At 35.8% G+C, this 26,062-nt stretch overlaps 1 protein-coding gene across 6 annotated transcripts in view; it reads left to right on the top strand.

Moving 5' to 3' along the window:
* The first annotated feature begins 1,249 nt into the window (after positions 1 to 1,249).
* The window catches only part of THEMIS (thymocyte selection associated), a 175,255-nt gene continuing 150,442 nt past the window's right edge, over positions 1,250 to 26,062 (top strand). For 2 of the 6 annotated variants that reach the window (XM_069488251.1, XM_069488253.1), the window contains exon 1: positions 1,250 to 1,417. Coding sequence is in view for 3 of the 6 variants with exons in the window: in XM_069488250.1 (XP_069344351.1) it covers positions 19,658 to 19,748 (91 nt within the window). In the remaining 3 variants the exon portion in view is untranslated. Of the gene's footprint in view, positions 1,418 to 19,533; positions 19,749 to 26,062 lie in introns of those variants that run through there. The other 4 variants (XM_069488250.1, XM_069488252.1, XM_069488249.1 and 1 more) reach the window with 2 other exon arrangements.

Genomic DNA, 26,062 nt, shown 5'->3' with positions numbered 1-26,062 from the left:
AATTACTGTCTTTTTTTCAAAGATGAGAAATCCAAGACTTGGAGAATTTATTATTATTTTTTATTCTTTTTAAAAACAGTTTTATTGAGACATAATTCATGTATCATACAATTCACCCATTTAAAATGTATAATCAATGATTCTTAGTGTGTTCACAGAGCTGTGCGATCATTACCACAATCAATTTTAGAACATTTTTATCATATAAAAAAGAGACTCCTTAACCATTAGTAGTCATTCCCCACCCCTCCCATCTGTCCTCTTCCGCCCACCACACCCCCTCCTCCTGCCCCAGGCAATCATTTATTTGCTGTTTGTCTCTCTATTATTTGCCTATTCTGGACACTCTTAAAAAATATTCCTCCTATATAACTGTAATTATATATCCTTTGGCCAACATCTCCCCATCTCCCCACCCTCCAACCACCCACGCCTCTGGTAACCACCATTCTACTCTCTACTTCCATGAGATCAATTTTTTTAGATTCCACATATGCAAGAGATCGTGCAAAATTTGTCTTTCTGTGCCTGACTGACTGCCTGATTTCACTTAGCATAATGTTCTGACTTAAAGAGTTTCCATGACTTGCTGAGGGTCTGCTTAGTTAGGTGCAGAGCTGGGACTACGTGCGTGCGTGGCTAGATCTTTATCTACTACACATGTTGGAAAAGAAGCTGACGGGAGGGAAGATGGAAATTAGTGGCCTTTGTGCAACTATTCATCACCTCATTTAATAGCTATTCATTTAGTGCAATTTTCCATTTGATAAAACATGGAAGGGGTTAGATTTACATAGCTGATTTTAGTTGCCAACACAGCAGAGAGTAAAGGAAAGTAGAAATTGCTAAAAACCAGAATCAAAAGATTTGGATTTCAGTTCCATCTCTGTTACAAACTAGCTGAGTGAATGTGGTCAAGCTACATAGTCGCTCTCATGACATTCAGAGGAAACAAAAATGAATAATGTTGAGAAAACATTTTAAGTTCCAGAAGCCTTTCAATTTGTGGTTCCAGTTTTTACCTGATCCCCAGATGCATGCTTGCCTTTAAACAATTCTGAAACCTTATAATAATTTCAGTCTTTAGATTAATCTAGCTAGAATTGTTTGCTGTTACTTCCAGATAGCATGGCAGGAAATACTGAGTTTGGTACAATCTGGGTTTAACCACATCAAGCTTTAAGAGCCCCACCCACTTTGTAGACACACCAAGTTAACAAATCAAGAGTTCTGCAGACTCAAGGTTTATACTTACGTTTACAAGGTTTGTATTTACACCGGTCTCTTTGGCTGGTGGATTGGGGCAAGAGGTTCTTCCTGGATCCTTTCTTTTCTGCAGGAGAAGAGGAAAACACCTGGGCTGCTCCAATGCCTTTATGCAGATAATGATCCTTAAAGTCAGCCTCTCCAATCAAAGGTACAGCTCTTTGTGGGATAATACGTCTTGCTTAAGATTTCATCTGCCAAAGTTATCACTGGTTATGTATATTCAGTCAGGGTTTTCTTGCATTAAGTGGTCAGTTATAAAGACCTAGTCTAGAATAAATTTCTCTAAAAAAATTACTGTTAGGTGTAAGGTTAAGTTGATAATTTAATCCTTAAATTCTCTTTTTTTAGAATTAAAATGCCAATCATAGGACATGTGTTGTACCTGACTTTATGTATTCATTTTTAATGTTGGGGGTCAGCCCTTTAGAGCCTTAAGTGCTTACCTTGGAATCAATGATGGGGCCCCTCTATGCCGAAATTTGACCTAGCCAAGAGTATGGCTAAAGAAGCATGGCTTCCAAAGTTAGTCTAACCCCACATAACTCTTGTAGGGAGGACTTTAACTAGAGAGTATATTGGTTGGGTTTCTATCAGATATAAGTGAGGTAAGCTGACTCATGCAAACTTAAGTAGAAAGAAGAAATTTATTAGAAACCTATTATAATCTCTTGTGGAATCCAAGGAAATGTTGAACTACCAGGCTTTTGGAATAAGGAAATCAGGAAAGATAAGCCTCAGAAGCAGGAGTTTGTGGCTGATTCTTCAAGGGTTTATCTTTAATGATACTAAATTCTCAATCTCCAGGATATCTTTTAGTTCAAATTCTAAATTTCTGGAGAATAGAATCTGACTGATCCAGCTTGTCTCAGATATTGGTCCCTTCTCAATCAACTGTGATCTGGAATGTGATCAGATGCTATAAACATGGCTGAGAGGGGCTCTCCTGCTGATCATTCCAAGAGAAGGGGAATTATCAAGAACAGCTGGGCAGTTAGATCAAGAGTACCTAAAACAATGGTCACTATGAGGAGCTTTGACACGGGGCAGCACTTGTAACTGCTGGTTTCAAAGTTAATATGAAAGACTAGGTGCAGGTCCAGATTCTACTGCCCCGGTGCCTGTCCTGGTTTCACATCCTATCAATTCTGTGTACCTTATCCTTCTAATAAATCCCCCATATTGCTTGAGTTAGTGTTGCTTTGTGTTACTTGCAACCAAAGGATTCTAATCAATAAAGAGGTTGGAACCAGAAGCACCTATTGTGTGTTACAGACCCAAAATGTAACGGTAGGACTCACTCTATTCTGCTCTTTTGACATTGATTCCAGACCACATCTGAGATAGCTTTCGGGACCATCCCACTTTTGAAACCCTTCTCATATAGCTTGTGAGATTCGGGATGATTTTAGAAGTTGAGTAATCCAGTACTTAGTCTTTGCAAATACAACTCTTAAATTATTTGTTTGTTTCTGTCCATTTCCATTTCCTAGACTCTATAGACTAGATTTCAAAGTCAACGCTCTTGCACAATCAAACACTTTGATTTTAGCCCTGGCCTCAGTGTTTCTGATCCTTATCAGTGGACTTGAGCCTAGGTGTTCTGATCTATCCACCAACTTAATGGTCTCTATTTTGTCCCATGACTCAGGGCAATCTGAAACAATTACCTGGTAATATATTACTTGACTGCAAGCAACAGAAACTGACTCTGGCTTAAGAAAAAAAAAAAAGTAGGGATATTGAAGAGTTCACTGGCTCTACTAGAATGTGGAAGTATCAGATTTAGAATCTAACAGCACAGCAGAAAGTAATTCACTATCTTGTCTGAACATTGCCAGCCACTGAAATGAATGAACTCTATTCATTTTATTTTTCTTGCTCTCTTTGTCTGACTGCGCTCAACATTTAAGTTTCCCAAAGAAAGGATACTATAGCTTTGACTATGTGCTCCCCTCTTAAGCTAGGTGGAAGGGCCACGTGAACCATTCCAGTGAATGGAGATTGTAACAGGAAGGCGTTAATCATCTTCCCCTTACCCCAGGCCGAATCCCAGCTGCAACTCTGCCATGAGAGGAGGATCCTCAAACAAAAATTGGGGCTTGATGGAGAACATGTGTGGAGACTGGATGGGCAATGACTGTTTAATTGTAAAGTAGCCACAGTTGTTTTCAATAAAAGTATTTTTTTATACTAGAATATACATACTATATACACACATAGATATGAACTTCCTTCTAACTCGTTCCCTAGGTTTATTTTATTCAATAAAGTTATTTAATTGCAAATGTAAAAATATATGAAATTCTTTCTAACTCTTTCATTAGGTTTCAAAATATAAAATCATATTTTAGTTAAACAAATATAGGATGAATTTTTTGACTCTCTTCAGATTTCCTTTCCATTACCCATGAAATAAGAACTTCTGCTGTCTAGATTAAATTCTGGAAAAGAAAAGTTTGCTCATTCTTGTTCCTTACTTGCTTCTCCTCCAGGAGAAGTTTCTTTTTGTGGTAAGATTGGGATAAAGGTTCATATGTGGCTCAGCTTCTGTCTGTCTGTCTTTCTGTCTCTCTCTCTCTCCCCTACCACCAGGCAGAGCACAGATAACATTATCCTTCTGTGCCCTGTCTTTATTTAGTAAGCACAACCAAATCTGGGTCCAAGGACTGTTTTCTAGAGATAGGCATAAGGAAGTCCTGTGGAGTCTGAATTTTCCTAAGTACAGAACCTGGATCTTCAACTCTTTCAACTGTCAGTACCAAGTTCTAGACTTGGGGGATGGTGCTTGGAGGCTTCTGTTTTAGCCCATGGTCACAGATATGTTCTCTAGACCAGTAGTACCAAAACAAATAAACAACAACAAAACGAGATATTCTACTGTTATCATCATTTTGCTTCTTAGGTCTGTTTTCAATTTTGTTTGTTCTCAAAGGGCAGGTATGATAAGCCCCATGTAACACCCCAATGAAAGCTTTAAAAAGAGTTTTCCATTGGGTTTTTTTTTTTTTGAGACAGAGTCTCGCTTTGTTGCCTGGGCTAGAGTGAGTGCCGTGGCGTCAGCCTAGCTCACAGCAACCTCAAACTCCTGGACTTAAGCAATCCTACTGGCTCAGCCTCCTGAGTAGCTGGGACTACAGGCATGTGCCACCATGCCCGGCTAATTTTTTGTATATATATATTTTAGTTGGCCAGATAATTTCTTTCTATTTTTAGTAGAGACGGGGGTCTCACTCTTGCTCAGGCTGGTCTCGAACTCCTGACCTCAAGCGATCTACCCACCTCGGCCTCCTAGAGTGCTAGGATTACAGGCGTGAGCCACCTCGCCCGGCCTGGTTCTTTTAAAAGTAAAATTCTTATAGATAGGGCTCAAGATGGATCCATAAATGATGCAGTTATAATGGGACTTCAATCTGTGTAACATTAAAATTATACAGACTTTATTCTAGAAATGGTTCTATATAACAATTAGCAGCTCTGAAGGTTCACTGGTACTATACAAAATACAGTCAAATTGTGTTTCTAGTCAATTACTCTTCTGATGACAACAACAGACTGCATATGTGATAGTGATCCCATAAGATTCCAATACAGTATTTATACTGTACCTTTTCTATGTTTAGATAAACAAATACCACTGTGTTACAATTGCCTACAGTATTCAGTACAGTAACATGTTCTACAGGTTTGTAGCCTGGGAACAATAGGCTATACCATATAGCCTAGGCTTGTAGTAAGCTATACCATCTAGGTTTCTGTAAGTACACTCTATGATGTTTGCACTATGATGAAATCGCCTAACAATGCATTTCTCAGAACATATCCCTTTGTTAAGCGATGTATGACTGTACTGCATAAGGGATTCATCCCATAGGAATTTACAAAGTGACAAGAAAATAAAATACCTAAATTGTTCTCAGTGTCTTCATAGACATGCCGTTAGAAGATAGCAATTCAGGTTGAACATCCTTATCTGAAAATCCAAAATCCAAAATACTCTGAAATCCAAAACTGTTTGAGCACTGACATTAGACCACAGTGGAAAATTCCACACCTGGCCTCATGTGACAGGTTGTAGTCAAAACACAGTCAAAACTTTATTTATTTAAATTAATAAAATATTGTATAAAATTACTTTCAGGCTATGTGGATAAGGTGTATACAAAACATAAATGAATTTAAACTTGGGTTCCATCCTCAAGATATCTCATTATGTATATGCAAATATCCTAAAATCCAAAAAAAAAAATCTGAAATCCGAAGCACTTCTGGTCCCCAGCATTTCAGATAAGGGATACTCAACCTGTATGAGACTAGGACCCTACCATTTTATGTGCTGTTCACTAAGGGATTTCAGAGCATTGTTTCCTCCAGATTAAGTCCCAGGAAGCACACAGCCCTTGATCGTTATTACCAATCAATACTGGTATTCCAGGAATATAGTACATGGGATCGAATTCTAAGGCATGAGCTGTAAAATCTTATACAGGAGAAAAACATTCAACTTCTTTATCAAGTTGATATTTACTTCAAATATAGATTAAATAATGCTTTGGTGATTAGAAGCCTGAATTTACAATCTTACTTCAACTGAGAAGTCTTTCAGTGAGACAAACACTCCAGCATTGCCCTGTGTCCAGGTCTGGTCACGACTATGTCATCTTGGGGAGAAGAAGAGAACGGAGGTAGAACTTAATCTGATTTAGCTTCAGATTATTCAATTAAATACAACAAATATGTGAAAGCCATACATTTGGGGTTTTTTTTTTAGAAAGTATTTCTTAACATAGCGCTTGTGAAGGTGGGAGTGCTTGTGAAGCTCAGAGCTATGGAGTGCATGCAACAAGACACAGATCCTCTCCCCTCCAAAAACGTATAATTCAGAAACAGAGAGAAAAACATGAAAAAGGCTGCATAATAAGAGATGTTAAGCTAATGGGAATTCTAAGAAAAAAGAGTGAATTTTGAAAATGATTTAAAGTTGGGAAAGGACAGGAAAACAAATACCTCAGGTACTCACTTATAAGTGGGAGCTAAACTATGGGTACACATGGTCATAAGAGTGGTATAATGCGGGGGTCCCCAACCTATGGTGAGTTGTATAATTATTTCATTATATATTACAATGTAATAATAGAAATAAAGTACACAATAAATGTAATGCACTTGAGTCATCCTGAAACTATCCCCCAACTTTCTGATCCATGGAAAAATCGTCTTCCATGAAAATGGTCCATGGTGCCAAAAAGTGGTAAAGGATTTTGGAGACTCAGACGGAGGAGGGTTGGGGGTGAGGGATCAAAAATTACCTGTTGCGTGCAGTGTACACTATTCAGTTCATAGGTACACTAAAAGCTCTGATTTTACCACTATGTGATTCATCCATATAATAAAGAACCACTCGTACCCCCATATCTATTAAAATAAAATAAAAATAAAAAAAGACAAAAGATCTAAAAAAAATATAAAGGAACCAAAAAGGCTACAAGGTGGTAAAGGAACTCAAACTCAAATTTAAAAGATGAGTATAGTAGATATTTTTTCCCCCACCCAATATCTGTTTGCCCTTCTCTGAGAAATCACTCAATGCTCCACTCTCCATCCAGGTGTTTCTTGTCCAGTGTCAGGATGAGCCTGTGACCTACTCTGGGCCAGCTGAGCATTACATTCACTTGGCCATGGATATTGTTAAGGGCTGGATTCAGGGACAGATGCATGACCCAGTCAGACCACTGAGAAAAGCACACCAAAACAATCTTTTCCCACTGGATTAGGGACATGTATCTGAAAGAACAAGTAGTTCACTTTGCTTAGACAACAGGATTCAAGGCAGAAGTATCAGAAATGTGGTAACTTCAGGCTAGGTTCTGAAGAACTTAATTTCAACAGAGTAGCGGCTGGATTCTGTAAGGCCAAAAACACCATTTCATGTACAAGGCACTGATAGAACACCAAAAGGCATTATCACATTTGTCACGTTTTCATAAAGATTATAGCATTTCCTCTTACATTTGCTTAACACTTTTAAGCTTTTTTCAGTTATATATTACACGGATTAATAATTTCAATTAGATCATAGATGTAGTTATACTCTAGATTAAGGGGTTTGAGTTTTCTCAAACACGGGTTTGGGTTTCCAGTGAGAAGCACTTCTCAGACCAGTTCTGGACATAAGAGATCCCTGGGTGTGAGATTGAGGACTGAGCTCTGATCTTTTTCTTGGCCCTCCTGCCCCCCGCCAAAAAAAAAAATTCCTTTCTAAGCAGGCCTGGTGAGTGACGCCCACAAATGATAAAAGTCCAGTAAATAGACCTGGATGTTGTTTTCTTCCCAAACTGATTCCGGTATAGCATCACATGAAAGATAGAAGACTCTTAAACATTCCTTTCAGCTGATTTCTGGTCTTTTGGACAAAACCTAACTCTTTCAGGCAATTGTCAACTAAAGAATCCCTAAATCCACCTATGACTAAAAATCAAACTGTATCCCAACCACAGCGAGTCCACTTGCTCAAGGCTTATTGGGCGTGGCTCTGGGCCATGGTCCTCAAATTTGGCTCAGAATAAACCTCCTTAAATTATTTTACAGAATTTGTTTTCTTTTCCGTTGACAGATGATATGGAAGCTTGGCAATAATAGCTCTTCAAACTCTCTCAGCCTAAGTACATGCCTCAGGACTTGAATAAAATTCAGGCTGTCTTCCAAAGGTGAAATAAAGTATATAAATGTTTCCATGGCCATCATGTTCAAGACATTTTAAAAATTTGTTTCTTTCTTTATTTATGAGAGACAGTGTCTCACTCTGCTGCCTAGTGCAGTGGTGCAGTCATAGCTGACTGTGACCGCGAACTGCTGGGCTCAAGGGATCCTCCCACCTCAGTGTCCTGAGTCGCTGGGACCACAGGTGTGTGTACCACCATACCCGGATAAGTTTTAAATTTTTTGTAGAAATGAGATCTTGCTATATTGCCCAGGCTGATCTCAAACACCTGGCCTCAAGCAATCCTCCAGTCTCGGCCTCCTAAAGTGCTGGGATTACTGGTGTGATCCACTGCATCTGGCCTCAAGACATTTTGGGGAGACAATTTCAGATTGCCCACTTCTTGCAAACGAACACACGCCAGTCTGTAAAATCCAGGAGTGGAGAGATCCTACCTATTTAGTATGAAAACAAATTCTTGAATAACCCTAATAAGCTCTTGAAGATAAATTTACAATTCCCAAAAATAAAATATCTATTGGGGTCAGCAGAAATCCCCAACACCTGGTGCCTGGAATATGGTATAAATATAATAAATATTTATTTAAAAAAAAGTATATTGCTTTGGTTATTTAAACTTTATAATTTTAAGCAGATAAACTGAGTCCATGAGCATATGAACTTATTTAATACGTTTAATAAATTTGAATACTATTACTACTAATAAAGACACCTGGTCAGGCTAAGGAATAGATCATTATTGCTACCTTTGAGGTTCTTTGAAGTTAGTAGTATCCTGATTTTTATGTTTTATATTCCTTTGTATGTATTATTACAATTTAATTGAAATATAGTTTCATCTTCTAAATGTAATCGTATTATTTGTGTTATTTTGTGACCCCTTTATTCTTATTTTTGAGATGTACTTATGCTTGATGTGTGTAGTTATATATTCATTTTCACCATGCATAGTATTCCATTGTATGAATAGACCCTAATGTATTTATTCATTCTTCTCTTGTTTTGGATTATCTTTAGGTTTTTTTTCAATTTCCATACATATTCATATGTTAATATGCATTAAATATTTTCATACAGCAAAACATACTTATTCACTTGGAATTTAATACTAGTATGTACTTTTCTGTTGCTCTTCTGTATTTTAGAAAAGATCATTAAGAATCTCACTGCAAAATGATACAGAGCTTATAAAAGTGATGACTGCCGAAAGAATGCCAGGATGGAATTCAGACTGCGACAAAAGAAAATCAGTGTATTACAAGTATCTGGCATAACCCTACTGGAAGAGGTGGGGAAAAAGAGGAGCTGACCTAAGTCAATTTGGAAATGATTCAAAACTGCAAGACTCACAACAAAAGGAACTATACTAAACATTGTACCCTAGCTGATGAAGTTGTTTCTCATAAGGGTGCTTATGTATGGTTTAATACTTCTGAAAGTGTTAAACACATCTCTACATGTGTGCTTGTTTTGACCAAATAAGTACAGGGAATTGAAAGGCAGATGGTGGGAGCCACGTTTCTCATGATTGGAGAAACAAGTTTACAAATAAGCAAAGAAAGAAAGCTGGAATGAACCATGTAGTGTTGATTAGAGTTGCAGATATCAGTATGAACTTATGTTTAGATTATTATGTAAATACAGATGGATACCTATAGAAATATTTATAGATATGTGTGCATACAGTGGTTAAAGCTGGAACAATTTGAACTGCAAAATAAATTTTTTAGAATAGTGTTAGATTATAGCCTAAAGTATAAAATAAATATCCATTAATCCATGCTGATATAGATGCATGATTAAATGAATAAATAAATGAGGGAGAAGATACAAATTTCTCATGCAGAATTCCAAATTATTTATGAAGATACTCCTCCTTCAAGGAGGTGGAACATAAGTTCCTGCTGCTTAAGTGTGGGCTACACTTAGTAGTAACTTGCTTCCATGGAGAACAGTAAAGGGGAAATACAACATTACTGTGGAAAGACCTGGCAAATACTACCTTGATGAGATAATCAAAGCTAACCTCATCAGTGATAAATCATGCTGATAGCTTGTACCTTTGATCGGATGGAATAAGTATAGTACTTTCCTTCTGTGGTTTTCCTCCCCAAATCCATCACCCCAGTCTAACCATGAGAAAAACATCAGGAAAACACAAATTGAGGCACATTCTACAAAATACCTGATCAGCACTCCTCAAATTGTCAAGGTCTTCCAGAGCAAGGAATGTTTGAGACACTGCCACAGCCCCTAGGAGACTAGGGAAACATGATGGCTAAATGCAATGGAATGTTCTGAATGGGATCCTAAAAAAGAAAAATGACAATAGCAAAAAACTAATAAAATTCTAGTGAAATATGGTGTTTACTTAATGATATTATATCAGTATTGGTTTTTAAGTTGTGACAAATGCACCATAGTAATGTGAAGTGTTAAAATAAGGACAAGTGTAGGTACGCGTATACAGGAAATCTCTGTACTACCCTGCAAATTTTTGATGAATCTACAACCTATTCTAAAAACATATAATTTAAATATTTTTTAAAATGATGATTGCTCTACTTTAAAAACTCCATTTCAAATATGAAGTCCTTTAATTATCCTCTCTGAGGCATGGTGATGGTAGAAACAAGTTCCCCAATACCTACTTCTATTCAGACAGTTTTATTCTGGGACTAATGTTGTAGGAAATGGATAAAAATATTAAATTACTTTTGGATACGTGCTATCAGAAAACAAATACTCATGTAATGTGATTGTAACTGTTTATATCAAGAACTTTCTTGCCTGATAACAAACTCTTGAAGATAAATTTGCCATTCCTAAGAATGAAATAAACACATCTTCTAAAACAATGAGCTCACAGAATGATGAGGCTTATTGCAATGGTCTCAGAGTTTAATTGAAAAACATAGTCACTGAAAAGGTAATTTGAACTATGACTATAAATCTTTGTGAAAAATTATCATCTATAACAAGCCTTTACTTCATTTATTCTTCGCTATTTCATATATATAATATAAAAGGAAATTGGATACACTAGAAAGTAATAAAATCTAAATTCATTCTTTCTCTGTAAAGTGAATCTGTAAATCTCTCCAGTTGCTACCTTCTCAACCCCTTCCTTTGACAGAGATATATATGTATATATAAATTTTTTTTTTTTTTTTTTACTTAGTCGCGAGAGTTTCTCAACAGAGTGCGTTTTTTTTTTTTTTGTAAGTACAGTAAGTAGGTCTTGCCCAGGTTTTCCTGTCACTGGATCTATGACTTTTCCCACTTTGAAAATTATCTCAGTCAAATTGTGCATCATGTGCTAAGTTTGTAAAACAGGGACACTTTTGAGAAACATAATGTCCTCAGCTATGTGTTACTGATCTGCCAAGTGAGCAAATAGGTTCTTCAGTTATTTATACACTTTAGGAAACAGGAATCCTAACCAAGCTGCATCACTCACCACTCTCCTTTGTGTGTGTATATGTGTGTGTGTGTGTAGTTGTTGTTGTGTTACATTTGTATATTTGTTTTTGTTGCTATCTCTATCACTTTCCCCATAATCCATTCAACATGAACAGTTCAATATGCTGTTGGTATTATAGAGCTTTGGTCTGATGGCACCAGCTGAAAAAGTTGTTTGTAGTTAACCGTCTCATGTATACATTTGTCAAGCTAAGCAAATGGTCTGTTACCCAATAAACTGACTTGGGTTAAAGAAATATATATCCCAAGTTAAATTTGCAAACTAGATGATTTATATTTAACACACATGCACACACAGACACACACACATATATATGTGTGTGTGTGTGTGTATATATATATATATATATATACATTTTTTTTTTTTTTTTTTGAGGCAGGATCTTGCTTTGTTGCCTGGGCTGGAGCGCAGTGGTGTCATAATCATTCACTGCAACATTAAGCTCCTGAGCTCAAGTGATCCTCCTGCTCCAACCTCCCGAGCTGGATTACAGGTGTGCATCACCATGACTGGCTAATTTTTTCTACTTTTTGTAGAGAGTAAGTAGTGAGATAGGGAACTGCCAGGTACTGGCATTGCTTTGGGCATTACTGCATCATTGCCTTACTGAGTCAGGAAGTGTCAAAACCAAGCTTCTAATCGTCCTGATCAAAACAAGATGAAGGCAGGGTTAGTTCCCACCGGTTAGAACCAAGATGGTGGAGGAACATCGCCCCTGCCATGAATATTCCTCCACTTGTTTAGGCTATTGCTTAAATAGGAAGACAATAGGAATCAGGAGGCCAGTTCTCTTCTGCAGGGAAAGCCAGCCTCTACTCTTATCTGTGGAGTAGACTTTCTACATTTCTATAGTGTCTATATATTTTGTTGGCTCGCTCTTGAATTCTTTCTTGTGTGAAGCCAAGGACCGACTTGGACTTTAAGTGGCACCTAGCATTGAGAATCACTTTCCTGTGTCACAAGGTCTTACTATGCTGCTCAGGCTGGTCTCGAATGCCTGACTTCAAGCCATCTCCCACCTCAGCCTCCCAAAGTGCTGGGATTACAGGCACAAGCCACCATGCCTGGCCTTATATTTAATATACATTTTAATATCTTATTTTCATAATATAATTTGTACTTAATATTTTATTTTTAGGTCTGAAATCTAACAGGAAAGACCTGTGTTTTTTTTAAGGGGTAGGTAACTTACCAGTGTTTAATCTGTGATAAAAAATTAGTTAACATTTTAAAAAATATTTTTAATAATGCTTAGAACTAAATTGTTTCTGTGAGGCTCCTAGATATTATCCCTCTGAAATGCAAAGGACATCTTTGATTTTCTTTCAGACATAACAAATGTGCAAAAAAGAGAAAAGAATTGTCAAAGTGGTAATATCCACTCTCCAGGTATATTGCAGTTAAGTTTTTAAAAAATGCTATATAAAAGTCAAAGGAAAATGCTAGAATTACATCAGAGAACTCCCCCCATTTAAAAAGAGAAATCAGAAAACCTTTTATGAGTGAAGGAGCACCTGCCATGGTTCTGAGGAAGGGTTGAGTCCTACCTACAGCAAGGGAAAACGTCAATGCAGGATTCATGCAGTAACGCCAACATCCACACTGTTCCAGATGGCAAGACACATTTTCAACCTGTGCTCCTGCTCTGCCAACATCTGGCAATAGGCAGAACCTCATGGAAAACATATACAGATCTTTCCATTTGAGTAAAGTCTCCACAAGGTGAGCAGGCTTATCTACCTAACTGCTTTTTACCCTCTAACCTCTGGAGCACTCTTCGTGGAGGAATCCCTTCCTAATTCTTGAAGTTCCTGAGTTAGCTGTTTCTCCTGTGTGTTCCCATAAAGTAGACTGCTTATCTCTCCAGTGAACTTTATACATTAGACTTTGATTCTTAGCTTGTGAGGATGGTCTGCTAAAATGTCACCTCTCCAAGGCCTTATTTATATATACTCAGTGCCTTGTATAAGCACAAGCATAGAGGAAGGCATCAACAAATGTTTGCTGGAAGAACAATTAAACATTAATTTTGAAAAATGGATGACCAGAAAAATATCTATGTCTAAATCTACTTGGGAAGAAATATGAGTCCTGCATTGAGTTTCATTGAAAAGGAGACTGAAAGTGCTGGGAAGCAGGAATTTCTGTGAAAATAAGTCAATAACGAGTGAACACACACACAGTTTTGTCAGATACACAGAATGTCCCTGGGGATGGTAAGAGGTTTTGATTTAGCAACCCTTTTAAATATGTACACCTCTGTTGTGTTTTAATGACTTGAACCAACAAATGCCACTTTGTAGTTAAGCCAATATCAGGAGGCGATGCCTATTTTCTAGGCAAGGCCTAATTTTTACTTCTTCGGAAATAAACAATGAGGAGAAAGTTTCAGAAAATGAGTGCTTTATATTATCAGTCAGAATGATCTCTAAGGTTTATTTGTTATGTAAGGAAATATTAAATCATATTCAGATATTATAATATGGTTTTAAGCCTCTGCTTTTGAAGTTTTTAGTTCTATACTTAGGAGATAACTTTTTTTTTTTTTTAACGTTTCAGCCAGTTCTGCTCATTTTTTAGGAAAGCAGCTACAAAGAGTTTAGCAAAGAAATGAGCAACTTATGCAAATCTGGATTTTGGCTGTTTTCCCTTTTTATTCAACAATATCTCTTGGGGAAGAAGTCATTGACAATGATGGTGCTAACAATTACTTTATCATCATTTGATGGGCAGGTCCATCTTTGTCCTTTAGTGAAAGTATTGAGAAGATGTATTCAGGAGCAATTCCAGTGTGTGGACAAGATTTCTCAACTTTCCAAACATGTTTAAATTATTGGGATAATGTGAAATGCATTTTCTTTTTTTATCTTCTCCTTTTTTGGCCATTAAATTAATAAATGCTTCAATTAATGTGAATAAATCTTTGTGTGTATCTGATTATGTCTAAATGTGAAATTGCTAGATCAAATTGACATCAAGATAGATCACATCAGTTTTCAGGATGTATGAGTGACTAAATATTGCACCCTCAACAGTACGGATTTTATGAGTTAAATATTTGCTTGTTCTGTCAGCTGTGGAGTGTGTAAATGGTTTTTATTCTGATAGTGGATTCTATTCTTGTCATTCAGGTGATTTTTCTTTAGCTATTTTGAAGCTATGTTACTTAAGCCTGTGAATTTTCTTAATGAATTGGCCACTTTTTCATTGTTAAATGACCTTTTAATCTCTAGTAACACTTCTTGCCTTTAAATCTACTTTGTCTGATATTGATGTAGCTTCATGAGCTTTTTTGCTTAATGTTTTGTGGTTCATCTTTTTCTATTCCTTCACCTTTGACTTTCTATGTACTTATAATTAGAGTGTATATATATTTAAGCAACGTTAATTTTTTAAAAAATGCAATCTGTCAATATTACTTTATTATTTGGATTATTAAATTATTTAATGTTTATTTGTATATTTATTGAACTTAAATTAATTCAACTAAGAATATAATTGAGTTTATGTCTACTAACTTACTATTTACTTGCTTTTTGGGGGTCCTTTTTCTTTCCTTCTTTGACTTTTTTTGGATTAATCAAAAATTAATTTTATTATTCCATTTACTATATTTTAGTGGCTTTCCTAGAAATTACAACATGCATCCTTATTTATTTCAGTATGATGTTAATGATTACTTCTAAAACTTCTATAGAAGCCCAGAGCCTTAGAATATTTCAACTTCATTTATCAGTGTTTCTTTTGCATTACTGTTACATTGCAATATATTGCATGAACTATATATAGTTCACATATATTTTAAACTCTGTAAGTTGTTACAGTCATTGTCTTGGACATTCAATATTTGTTCAATTTACTTATATATTTACCCTCTTCATTCCTTCCTGTGGTTTTGCCTTCTGTCTGAGATCATTTTACTTTTTCCTGAAGAACACCCTTTAGTATTTTAGCGCATATCTATTGGTGACAAATTTTCTGAGTTTTTATTGTCTGAAAATGTCTTTATTTTGCCTTTGCTTTCATAAATTATTTTTTCTGGATGTAGAATATTAAATTGGCAGTTATTTTCTTTCTGCATTTTAATGATGATATTTCATTGTATTCAGGCTTTATTGGTTTTTGTTAGTAAGCCAGCTATCCTTTGAAAGTGATGGTTTTTTCCACTCAGATGCATTTAAGATATTCTCTGACTTTGGCTTTTTAGAAGTTTTAGTAGGATGTTCCTTGGTATGCTTTTCTTTGCATTTCCCCTCCTTGGTGTTCTTGGAAATTCCTGAATCTATGGATTGAATGTCTTTTCCAGCTTTGGAAAATCTTCAGCTATTATCTCTCGAAATGTTGCTTCTCCCCCTCTTCTTTCTCCTCTCATGTTGAGACTCAGTTTACACATAAGATCTTTTCACTATGGCCAAAATGTTCCTTAGATTCTTTTCTGAATGTTTCACTTTCAAAAATCTCTCTGTAGACAGAGAGTAAATATTTTCTACTCTCCTATTTCCAGTTCAACAAGCTTCTCTTATTCTGTCCCTTCTTCTGTTAAACCCAACTATTGAATTCTTAATTTCAGTTATAGTATTTTTCAACTTTAGAATATTCATTTGATACTCTTCAGAAGATAACTGAAATTCTCCTTCTTGTCTTCTAGTTTTGAACAAGTTTGTAAAAATTATTTTAAATTGCAGCACTAATAATTCCAGTAGCTGAGTCACCCCATGGGTTTGTTTCTATGGTCTTTCTCTCTCTCTCTCTGCCCTCTTTTTCTGTTTTCTGGCATTTTTGTTTTTTTAAATTGAATTCTAGATGTTTTGTTTAGAAAATTATGGAAGTTCTGTCTGCTTTTCCTCAACAAGAGGATTTACTTTTGCTTTTGTCTGGCAGCTAGATTAGGGGCAGATCAACTTCATCCATCGAGGAACTGAGCCAATTTTAATCTGGTTTCAGGTATCGTAAACCCTGTTCTACTTACAGCCACCCCTTTCTTTTAGGAAGCAGGGTTCAGCAGCCCCAACTGGCAGCGTGAGCATTTACTGGGGCTCCTCCTTCCTCCTTAGCTGGCCCTGGCTTCCTGGCTCCATGAGATTGCTGAAAGCACTGCTTGGCTCCGTCAGCTTCTTACCAGTCACTTTCTAGCTTGTGTTTCATACAGTCAAACCTTGTACTGCTTTTGAATGGGCAAAATCCTAAAGGGGAAAAGTGGTGCTGATCAACACAGGTCTCTGACTTTTCCTGAGTGCCTCACTAGTCCCAGATTCCAATTTACTGTCTCTCAAGCTATGTGAAACTGCCAAAAATTTGATTCAGCTTCTCTCCTCCTTAAACACCAGTTTTTCCTTTGCTTCTCAGCCTCTCTCCATACCGATTACTAATCCACAAATGCCTTGACGGGGAAAAAAGGGCAGAATATGGGGTTCCTCTAGTGGCATTGTTCTACTGTCTAGGATCTTGGCCTCTCATGGCCCAACTGCCCTGACAGCTCTCCTGTTACTTAAAACAGCTTTTAAAAAAAATCATCCAGCTTTTCTAGGTGACTTTGGTAGGAGAGTTGGTCAGATAGGAGCTCATAGTTAAAGCAGAGTCTTTTAATATTTTCATTTTTCATATTGATTAACATGTGGTCTTTATACCCCCAGGACGTTAATTCTTTATTTGAAGTATGTATATGTTTCCCCCCCCCCATTTTGTTAAAACTCCCTTTTGATTTATAGAAGTATTTCATATGTTTGTGTCAAATCTATTAGTCTTTTAGACTTTAAGAATTCAATTACTGCTTAGAAATGGTTCTTTTCTTACCCTCTTTCAGACATTTTCCTATTTTTTCCTTTGGTTTATTCTATTTAAATTTAATTTCAAAATTTATCTAACTTTAGTTTTGTTACTTAAAATGTTAGGGAACTGGTTTTTTCAATTATTTCACAACCATTTGTTGAATAAAACATTCTTTCCTACTGCTTTGGAATTTTACCTTTTTCAATAGTAAATTATTATATATAGTCTAGTTTTATTTTGAACTCTTATTAATTGGACTGTAATAACACCTTTAATCTGCTGTTTTGATGCCTGAACTTTAATAATCATTTTACTACCCTATGGTTCAAGAGCCATCTTCTCAATGCTCTGCTTTGTTAATGTTCTCTTGGCTGTTCACATCAGTATTCCTTTGCCTGCAGTGTCAGAAGTGATTACAGTCTGGGCTAAAGCAGTGGCAGTAGGAACGCAGAGCAAGGGCAGAGTGAGTGGTGTTGAGTATTGCCATCTGTGGGGCCTGATGGATTTGGGGGCTGGAGAAAAGATGGCATCTCGCATGACTGTAAGCCTCTGGCCTGGGAAACTGAGAGAACAGTAGTATCATTAATTAAACTGGGGAATGTAAAAGAAGCAGATTGTCAAAAAAGCAGAAGCAGACATAGTATAGGTAATTTTAAGAGACTGGTGATATTATGCAATGGCTGTTTTGGCTAGTAGGATAGAAATTTAATTTGGGAATATTTATTTAAAAAAAATTAAGCGAAGCCCAGCTTGTGTTAGATATCAAATGAAATTTGTTCTGGCATCAATGCTAATGGATGTATGATCTTTAAGGAGGAGTCCGCAGTAGCCTTTTTCATGTATTTAACCACGTGAAATATGGTGGTAGGCTGTAAACAACCTCAACTTGGGGGAGGGGTGCAGAAAGCAGACTGAACAAGTTTGGGAGTTTTTTGGATGAAAAAGTTGCAGGTGAGGAAGTAGAAACTACTGATGAAAAAAACCTATTGATGTGGCCAACCGTAAATTCTGGTTTTGTAGAGAAATAAATAAAGTCAGGCAGATTATTGGAAGTATCAAATGTAATTATGAAGAGTTGAAGGAGGTTTGTAAGCTCTATATCAAAATAAGGTGGGATTTTTCTCCATAGGCCATTTACATGAAGGATAGGGTAGAGCTGGGATGTCCTCTGACCCTTCTGTCTGGCTCATACACTCTGCAGCCTAAGGCCAAAATGGTTCACAGGGAGCCTGGAGTTCAATGAATAAAAAGAATGTGCAGCTTCTTGGCATCTTTCAGGTGTATATATACCAACCAAGATTCCTTTATTTACCCTTAAAGAGACTTAGGGAATATCACCTTGAATTGTATATTCTAGCTCTAAAATCTTGTTTTAGTTAAATACAAACAATAGAGGGGAGAGGGTGAGGATTTTTAAGAGATTGATTTTCATGAGGCTTCTCCTGCATCCTTTGACTTTGGGCATTCCCCTCCTCACCCCCAATTCAAACCACGGGATCAAAATTGTAGAATTTTGACTTGGAAGCAATTATAACATTTATATGACTCCTACTTTTGCTCCATTTAATAAATGAGACAAATGAAGATCAGAGAAGACAAGGCTGAAGTCACCCTGTACATTAAAAACAGAGCTCAACCCAGAAAACCCAGGTTTCTTAACGACTGATTTAGACACCTTTCACTGTAGTGTGGAGATTAAAATATTCATTTTAACTTACTATATTAATTTACTGTATCACTTTGCATATTCTACCTCTACCCTACCCTCCTTTAAGATTCAGCAAAATTTTTAATGTGGAAGAATAAAAAGTGGTTTCAATACTCTCTCCAGAGTATCAGATTTCTGAAAAGAGCTGACACAAAGCACTTTTATAACCAAATTTAATATAAAAGCACTGAGAGTATGCAAATAAGGCACAAAGCCAAACTTTAGAAATGAACTAGAGAGATAATGAATTCAAGTGGTGCCATTTGTAAGATTAGACTTTTAGCCCCTTGTTCTTGTTCTTTTTTGGTGGACGAGCCATAAGCAACTCTGATCCCAGTCTTGCCATTGCTGTAGGTGCTCACCCAGTTTAGCAAGGACAGAGCAAGCTACTTACCCATTCTCATTCTTTTGGCTGTGTCTGTTCACACATGCTCACCCCACCCCCATCCTGCCCTACTTCACTGTCAGAAGGAAATTAAGCCACAATGTGAACAAAAAGAGCTGCAACACCTTTTGTCTCCTGCTTCCTCCCTCCCTCCTCACTTCTCTCCCCACATAGAGCTACTCCACCCCAGTCTGGTCCCAGTGTCACTAGTCCCTGCCTGGTGAGAGAGGAAGAATGAGTAGGGACTACAACTGCAGACTGGAGACCCCCAGGAGCCACGCATTTCTGTAAGTACCAGGTCTGCACACAACCCGAGCCAGAGCAATGGCATTATCTCTGGAAGAATTCATCCACTCTCTCGACCTCAGGACCCTCCCCAGGGTTCTAGAAATCCAGTCCGGCATCTATTTTGAAGGTAAGTACTCTCCACCCCTTAAGCTGGCTAGAAAGTACTTGTAGGGTGTATACTCTTGGGAATTGAAGGGGGAAATTTTAATAGAGAATATATGAGTTCTGTTAAAGGAAAGGTGATCATAAAAGAAAGAAAGCAGTTAACTGACCCATGAATGGTCAAGATCCAATAGTGTTGGATAAGGGAGAAATTAGCTAGGATTCTGGGATGGATAGGGATAAGGAATTGAATGAAGTTTCTTGAGTTTTTGTAGGTCTTCGGTAGTTCAAAATGAATGGTGCATTATTTCTGTCTATTCTTTGAAATTGTGATCAAGTATGACAAGTTTAAAGTTATTGATATTTATGTTAACAAACATAAAATTTAGTTTTTCTAAAACAAAAGTAACTATCAAAAGCACAGTGTTTTTAGAAAGAAATACTTTCAAATATTTCCCAAACTCTTAACCATTTCTAAATATTGCTTATATCAATGTTCTCGCTCTGTTGTGGCCTAATTCCTAATTCCTCAAATAATGACAATTTTTATTTGAAAGTATAGTAATGAATGTCACAAAATAATTTTTAAAGTCTATGTTGAGAAGTCAGAGTTCAATTAAAACTGTTGAATAAAAAGTTACTAAGTTTTGATGTGTCTTGCTATGTTAATTCAGATAAAAGAACATTAAAACCTTTAATATATACCCTAGAATCTTTTTCATGGTTAGTTTGAATATACACAAGACAAGAAAGGACTCATTTTCTAGGCAAGTGTATATTTCTGGTCACAAGAGTAGTAGAATTGAAGCAGTAGTAGAGTCAGGTCCATACAAGCTACTGGGAAAATAACTTTAAGAACTGTTGGTAGGCAAGTCTTTCCCGTTCATAGACAAAAGAATGCATTAGATATTATTTTACAAAATAAAATAAAGATTGACAAATGTCAGCTCCAGTTTACACAGGCACACACACACACACACACACACATGCACATACACGTGCAGGTGATGGATTGGTAGAGGCTGTTATCAGCTTAGCATAGGGTTTTGTTTAATTCATTTGCAAATTGATTATTTGGAATCAGACTATGTTTTGCCATGTATACCATAATATAAATGTCTCCATTTCTAAGCCACCTCCAAATAATTTTTTGTCTCATGGTTTGTGCTTTTGAGTTTTTGTGTAAGAAGTCTTTCTTGTCTAGGTTACAAAGATATTTTTCTATATTGTTTTATATCAACTTTACAATCTTATATTTTACATTTAATTTTTAGTCTATTTAGACTAGAGGACACCTTGCTATGAGGTGTGCAGGGATCCAATTTTCGTTTTCTCTATATAATACACCTGATTTCCAAGTACCATTTGCTAACCTGGCCATCCTTTTTCCAGTAATTTATGTTGCCTTCCTTTAAATCATATTATGTGCTCACGTCTGTATCAGTTTGTCTCTAAAATATCTCTTCTATTCCTTTAGTCTATTTTTTTTCTTGTTTCAAAATCACAGTAGTTTTGTAACTATGGCTTTGGAATAAGTGTTAATATAAAGACATTGTCTAGACCAACCCCATGTTTTTACTCCTTTTTTTCCCTAAGTTGACTTATTTATTTATAGGCTATTAAAACTTTTTTTATGGATACATAATAATTATACATATTTATGGGGTACATGTAATATTTTGACACAAGTACACAATGTGTAATGACCAAATCAGGGTAAATGGTCCCTCACCTCAAACATTTATCATTTCTTTGTGTTAGGAATATTCTGATTCTACTCCTCTAGTAATTTTGAAATATACAATAAGTTATTGTTAACCGTAGTTGCCCTATTGTGCTACTGAATACTAGATCTTATTCCATCTATCTAACTGTATTTTTGTACCCATTATCCAAGCCCTCTTTCTCTCTCCTCCCCATTACTCTTCCCAGCCCCTGGTCACCATCATTCTACTCTCCACTGCCACAAGATCAATATTTTCAGCTCCCATATATGAGTAAAAACATGTGACATTTGTCTTTCTGTGCCTGGCTTATTTCCCTTAACATAATGTCCTCCAGTTACATCCAGGTTATTGCAAATGACAGGATTTCATTCTTTTTGTGGCTCAGTAATATTCCATTGTGCATATGTACCACATTTTCTTTATCCATTCATCCATTGAGGGGCACTTATGTTGCTTCTGTATTTTGGCTATTGTGAATAGTGCTGCAATCACCATGGGAGTACAGATGTCTCTTTGATATAGTGATTTTCTTTATTTTGGATATATACCGAGCAGTGTGATTGCTGGGTCATACTGTAGTTCTAATTTTGAGTTATTAGATATTTGATATTTTTTATCTTTTTGATAAAAGCTATTTTAACTGGGATGAGATTATCTCATTGTGACTTTTCAAATAAGTTTTTTAAAATATCAATTGCTTCTATAAGAAATCCAACTGGGATTTTTTATGCCATTGTATTGATTTTATAGATTAACTTTGGAAGAACTGACTTTTTTTTATTGTCTTACAAAAGAACATAGGCTGTTCCTTCATATGTCCAGACCATTTTCTTCATACTTTAATACTATGTTATACTTCAATTAAGAGGGAAGAAAAGCAAATTACCTTGATGAATTTTCACAAGGAAGCACATTCATGTAACTACCACCCTGGTCAAGAAATATTAATAGAAAATATTCTAGAAGTCTCATTTTGTGCCTTTTCTCAACCATTATCTACCATCTTCCCCAAGGGTAACCCTTATTGCCACTTTTGTCCATTTATGAACTTTATATAAATAGAAAATTACAGTATGTGTTCTTTTCTGGTTGGCATATATGTTTAACATTATATTTATAAAATTAATTTATGTTGTTTTATATAGTTCATTCATTCTCAGTATATATAATATTCTATTGGATGAATATACTATAATTTATTTATCCATGCTACTGCTAATGGACATTTGGATTACTTCCAGTTTGGAGTTGTTACCAGTAATGTTGCCATGAACACTCTTGTACATGTGTGCTCACATGTATATGCATTCAATATGATGTACAAATAAGTGGGAGTGCTATGTCATATGGTATATATATGTTCAGCCTTGGTAGGAAATGAAAAACAAGTTTGCTAAATATAATAGTTATTTCCATTCCCAACAGTAGTATATAAGAGTTCCAATTAATTCATATGCCTAGTAACACTTGATATTATCAGTCTTCTTAATTTTAGTCATTCTGGTAAGAAAATTGGGGTAGCACATGGTTTTAGCTTTTATCTCCCTGATGACTAATGAGATAGAGCACCTTTTCATATATTTATTGGTCTTTTTGAGATACTCTTTTATGAGGAGATAGGTCCTATCTCTTGCTCATTTTTCTGTTGGATTTTATTATATAAAGTTTTGTTATTGATTTGATGAAGTTTTTGTATATGTTTGGATTACTGACCCTTTGTCAGTTTTCTGTGTTGCAAATATCCTTTCTTAGTCTATAGCTTAACATTTCATTTCCTTAATGGTATCTTTTAATGGATGGAAGTTTTTAATTTTAGTGTGAGTGTAGTCAATTGATAATTATTTGCCTTTTTCTGTGTTGGCAAGGAAATTTTTCTTTATGCTAAGTTCAATAAAATATTCTCTATTATCTTTTAGAAATTCTATTGTTTACTCTCACCTTCAGATTTGCAGTCTACCTGGAATTGATTTTTTTTTTGTATATGGTTTGAAGTTGAAGCTAATATTTATTTTTTTCTTCTATAGAGCCAATTGGTGCAGTGATGTTTATTGAAAAACTGTGTTTTTCCTACTTCCTTACTCACAGGGTCCATACCTGCTTGGGTCTTTTTCTGCAGCTTCTATTCCATTCATCTAATTGCTATCCTTACATCAATTTCACCCATCTTAATTAATGTAGATTTGCAACATCTAATATATAATTTATGTTAGATATAATAATATGCTGCAGAGCTGTGGTTCTCAAACTTGGTTGCACATTAGAAACATTTGGATTATTTGTAAAATATAAATCCCTGGGTCTTTCCTCAAGAGATAAGGATTTAATTATGTCAGAGGTAAAGCATCACCATCAGGTTATTAAAAATCTTGTTAATGGTTATAACATGCAGCCAAATTTGAGAACTACTACTGTAGAATAAGGTCTCCCAATTTATTATTCCCCTTCAAGTTTGATGCTTTGAATTTTCATATACATTTTAGAATTAATTTATCAACTTTCCCCAAAGTCCTCTTGGAATTTTGATTAGCCATACATTGGTTTGGAGAAAATTGGCATCATTTTAAATTAAGTCTTCTGATTCATTAACCTGATGTAGCTCTCTAGTTATATAAATCTCTTTTATTTCTGTCAATAACATTTTATATTTTTTTGTGGAGATCTGGTACTTTTTTTCAGATTTATTCTGTTATTTGATTTTTTCATGCCATTATAAACATCTTTTAAAATTTTCATTTTCTCTTTGTTGTGCTTATTGAATTTTAAGAATATATCTTTAGTTCATTTATTTTTAAGATTCATTTTTTTTTAATTTATATGTATATATATTTTATTTCAGAATATTATGGGGGTACAAATGTTTTGGTTACCCAAATTGCTTTTGTACTGTTGAAGTCAAAGTTATATGTGTGCCCATCACCCAGATAGTGTGCATTGTACCTATTAGGTATGAATTTACCCATCCTCTCCTTCCCTGCTTCCACCTACTGGATTTCTGATGAATGTTATTTCCATATGTGCACATAAGTGTTGATTAGTTCCAATTTAATGGTTAAGACATGTGGTGTTTGTTTTTCCATTCTTGCGATACTTCACTTTGAAGAATGGTCTCCATTTCCATCCAGGTTAACACAAGAGGTATTAGTTCACTGTGTTTTTTTTTTTAATGGCTGAGTAGTACTTCATGTATTCATATACCACATTTTATTAATCCACTCATGTATTGATGGGTACTTGGGTTGTTTCCATATCTTTGCAATTATGAATTGTACTGCTGTAAACATTCAAGTGTAGGCGTCTTTTTTATAGAATGTCTTTTTTTTTCCTTTGGGTAGATACCCAGTGGTTGGATTGCTGGATCAAACGGTAGTTCTACTTTTAGTTCTTTGAACTATCACCAAACTACTTTCCACGGAGGTTGTAGTAGTTTGCAGTCCCACTAGCAGTGTATGAGTGTTCCTCTCTCTCTGCATCCACATCAGCATTTGTTGTTTTGGGACTTTTTGATAAAAGCCATTCTCACTGGAGTTAAGTGATATCTCATTGTGGTTTTGAGTTGCATTTTTCCCTGATGATTATTTTGGATTTGTTATGTATACATTTGTGTTGTCTGTGAATACTGATGAATTTTATTTCTCTTTTCCAATGATTGTGCTTTTTTATCTGTTAAAGCACTGGCAAGTACTTCTACGATAATATTAAATAGGGGTAATGTCATCATCACCTCCTTTTCTATCAAGACCTCCTTTTCTCATTCATAAACACATGGAGAAATTTTCAGTTATTCACAAGTAAATATGTATGTTTTAAGTTAAAGAAGTTTCTAGTTTTCTAACTGTGTTTTTTTTTTTTTTTTTTTTGAGACAGAGTCTCACTCTGTTGCCCAGGCTAGAGTGAGTGCCGTGGCGTCAGCCTAGCTCACAGCAACCTCAAACTCCTGAGCTCAAGCGATCCTCCTGTCTCAGCCTCCCGAGTAGCTGGGACTACAGGCATGTGCCACCATGCCCGGCTAATTTTTTCTATATATATTTTTAGCTGTCCATATAATTTCTTTCTATTTTTAGTAGAGGTGGGGTCTCGCTCTTGCTCAGGCTGGTCTCGAACTCCTGAGCTCAAACGATCCGCCCACCTCGGCCTCCCAGAGAGCTAGGATTACAGGCGTGAGCCACCGCGCCCGGCCCTAACAGTGTTTTTAATCATGCGTGTACGCTGAATTTTTATCTTTTTCTGTAACTTTTATGATGATTATGATTTTTATTTTACATTTATTTTTTGGTCATTAAATAAACCTCTACTTATAGAATAAAACCAATTGTATCATATATCACTGAATTTGGTTTACTAATTTTTGGGAGGGATTTTTGTATCTCTCTTAGGTAATGATATTGTCCTATAATTTTTATTTCTTGTAATATCCTAGCCAGACTTTAATATCAAGTTATACTGAACTTCTAGAACTTATTGGGTAGAGTTTTTTTTTTTATTTTCCTAAAGATTTTTTGTAAATTATGTGTTATTTCCCACTTAAATATTTAGTAGAATTTCCAATGAAGCCATTCTGAGCTGAGATTTCTAATGTAGAAATGTTTTTGATTATGACTTAAATTTATTAATA

This window comes from Eulemur rufifrons, chromosome 15 (assembly GCF_041146395.1).
Source record: "Eulemur rufifrons isolate Redbay chromosome 15, OSU_ERuf_1, whole genome shotgun sequence".
In the NCBI taxonomy this organism is placed as follows: domain Eukaryota; kingdom Metazoa; phylum Chordata; class Mammalia; order Primates; family Lemuridae; genus Eulemur; species Eulemur rufifrons.
The sequence above is the reverse complement of the archived record's forward strand: the minus strand, read 5'-3'. Positions and strand labels throughout refer to the sequence as shown.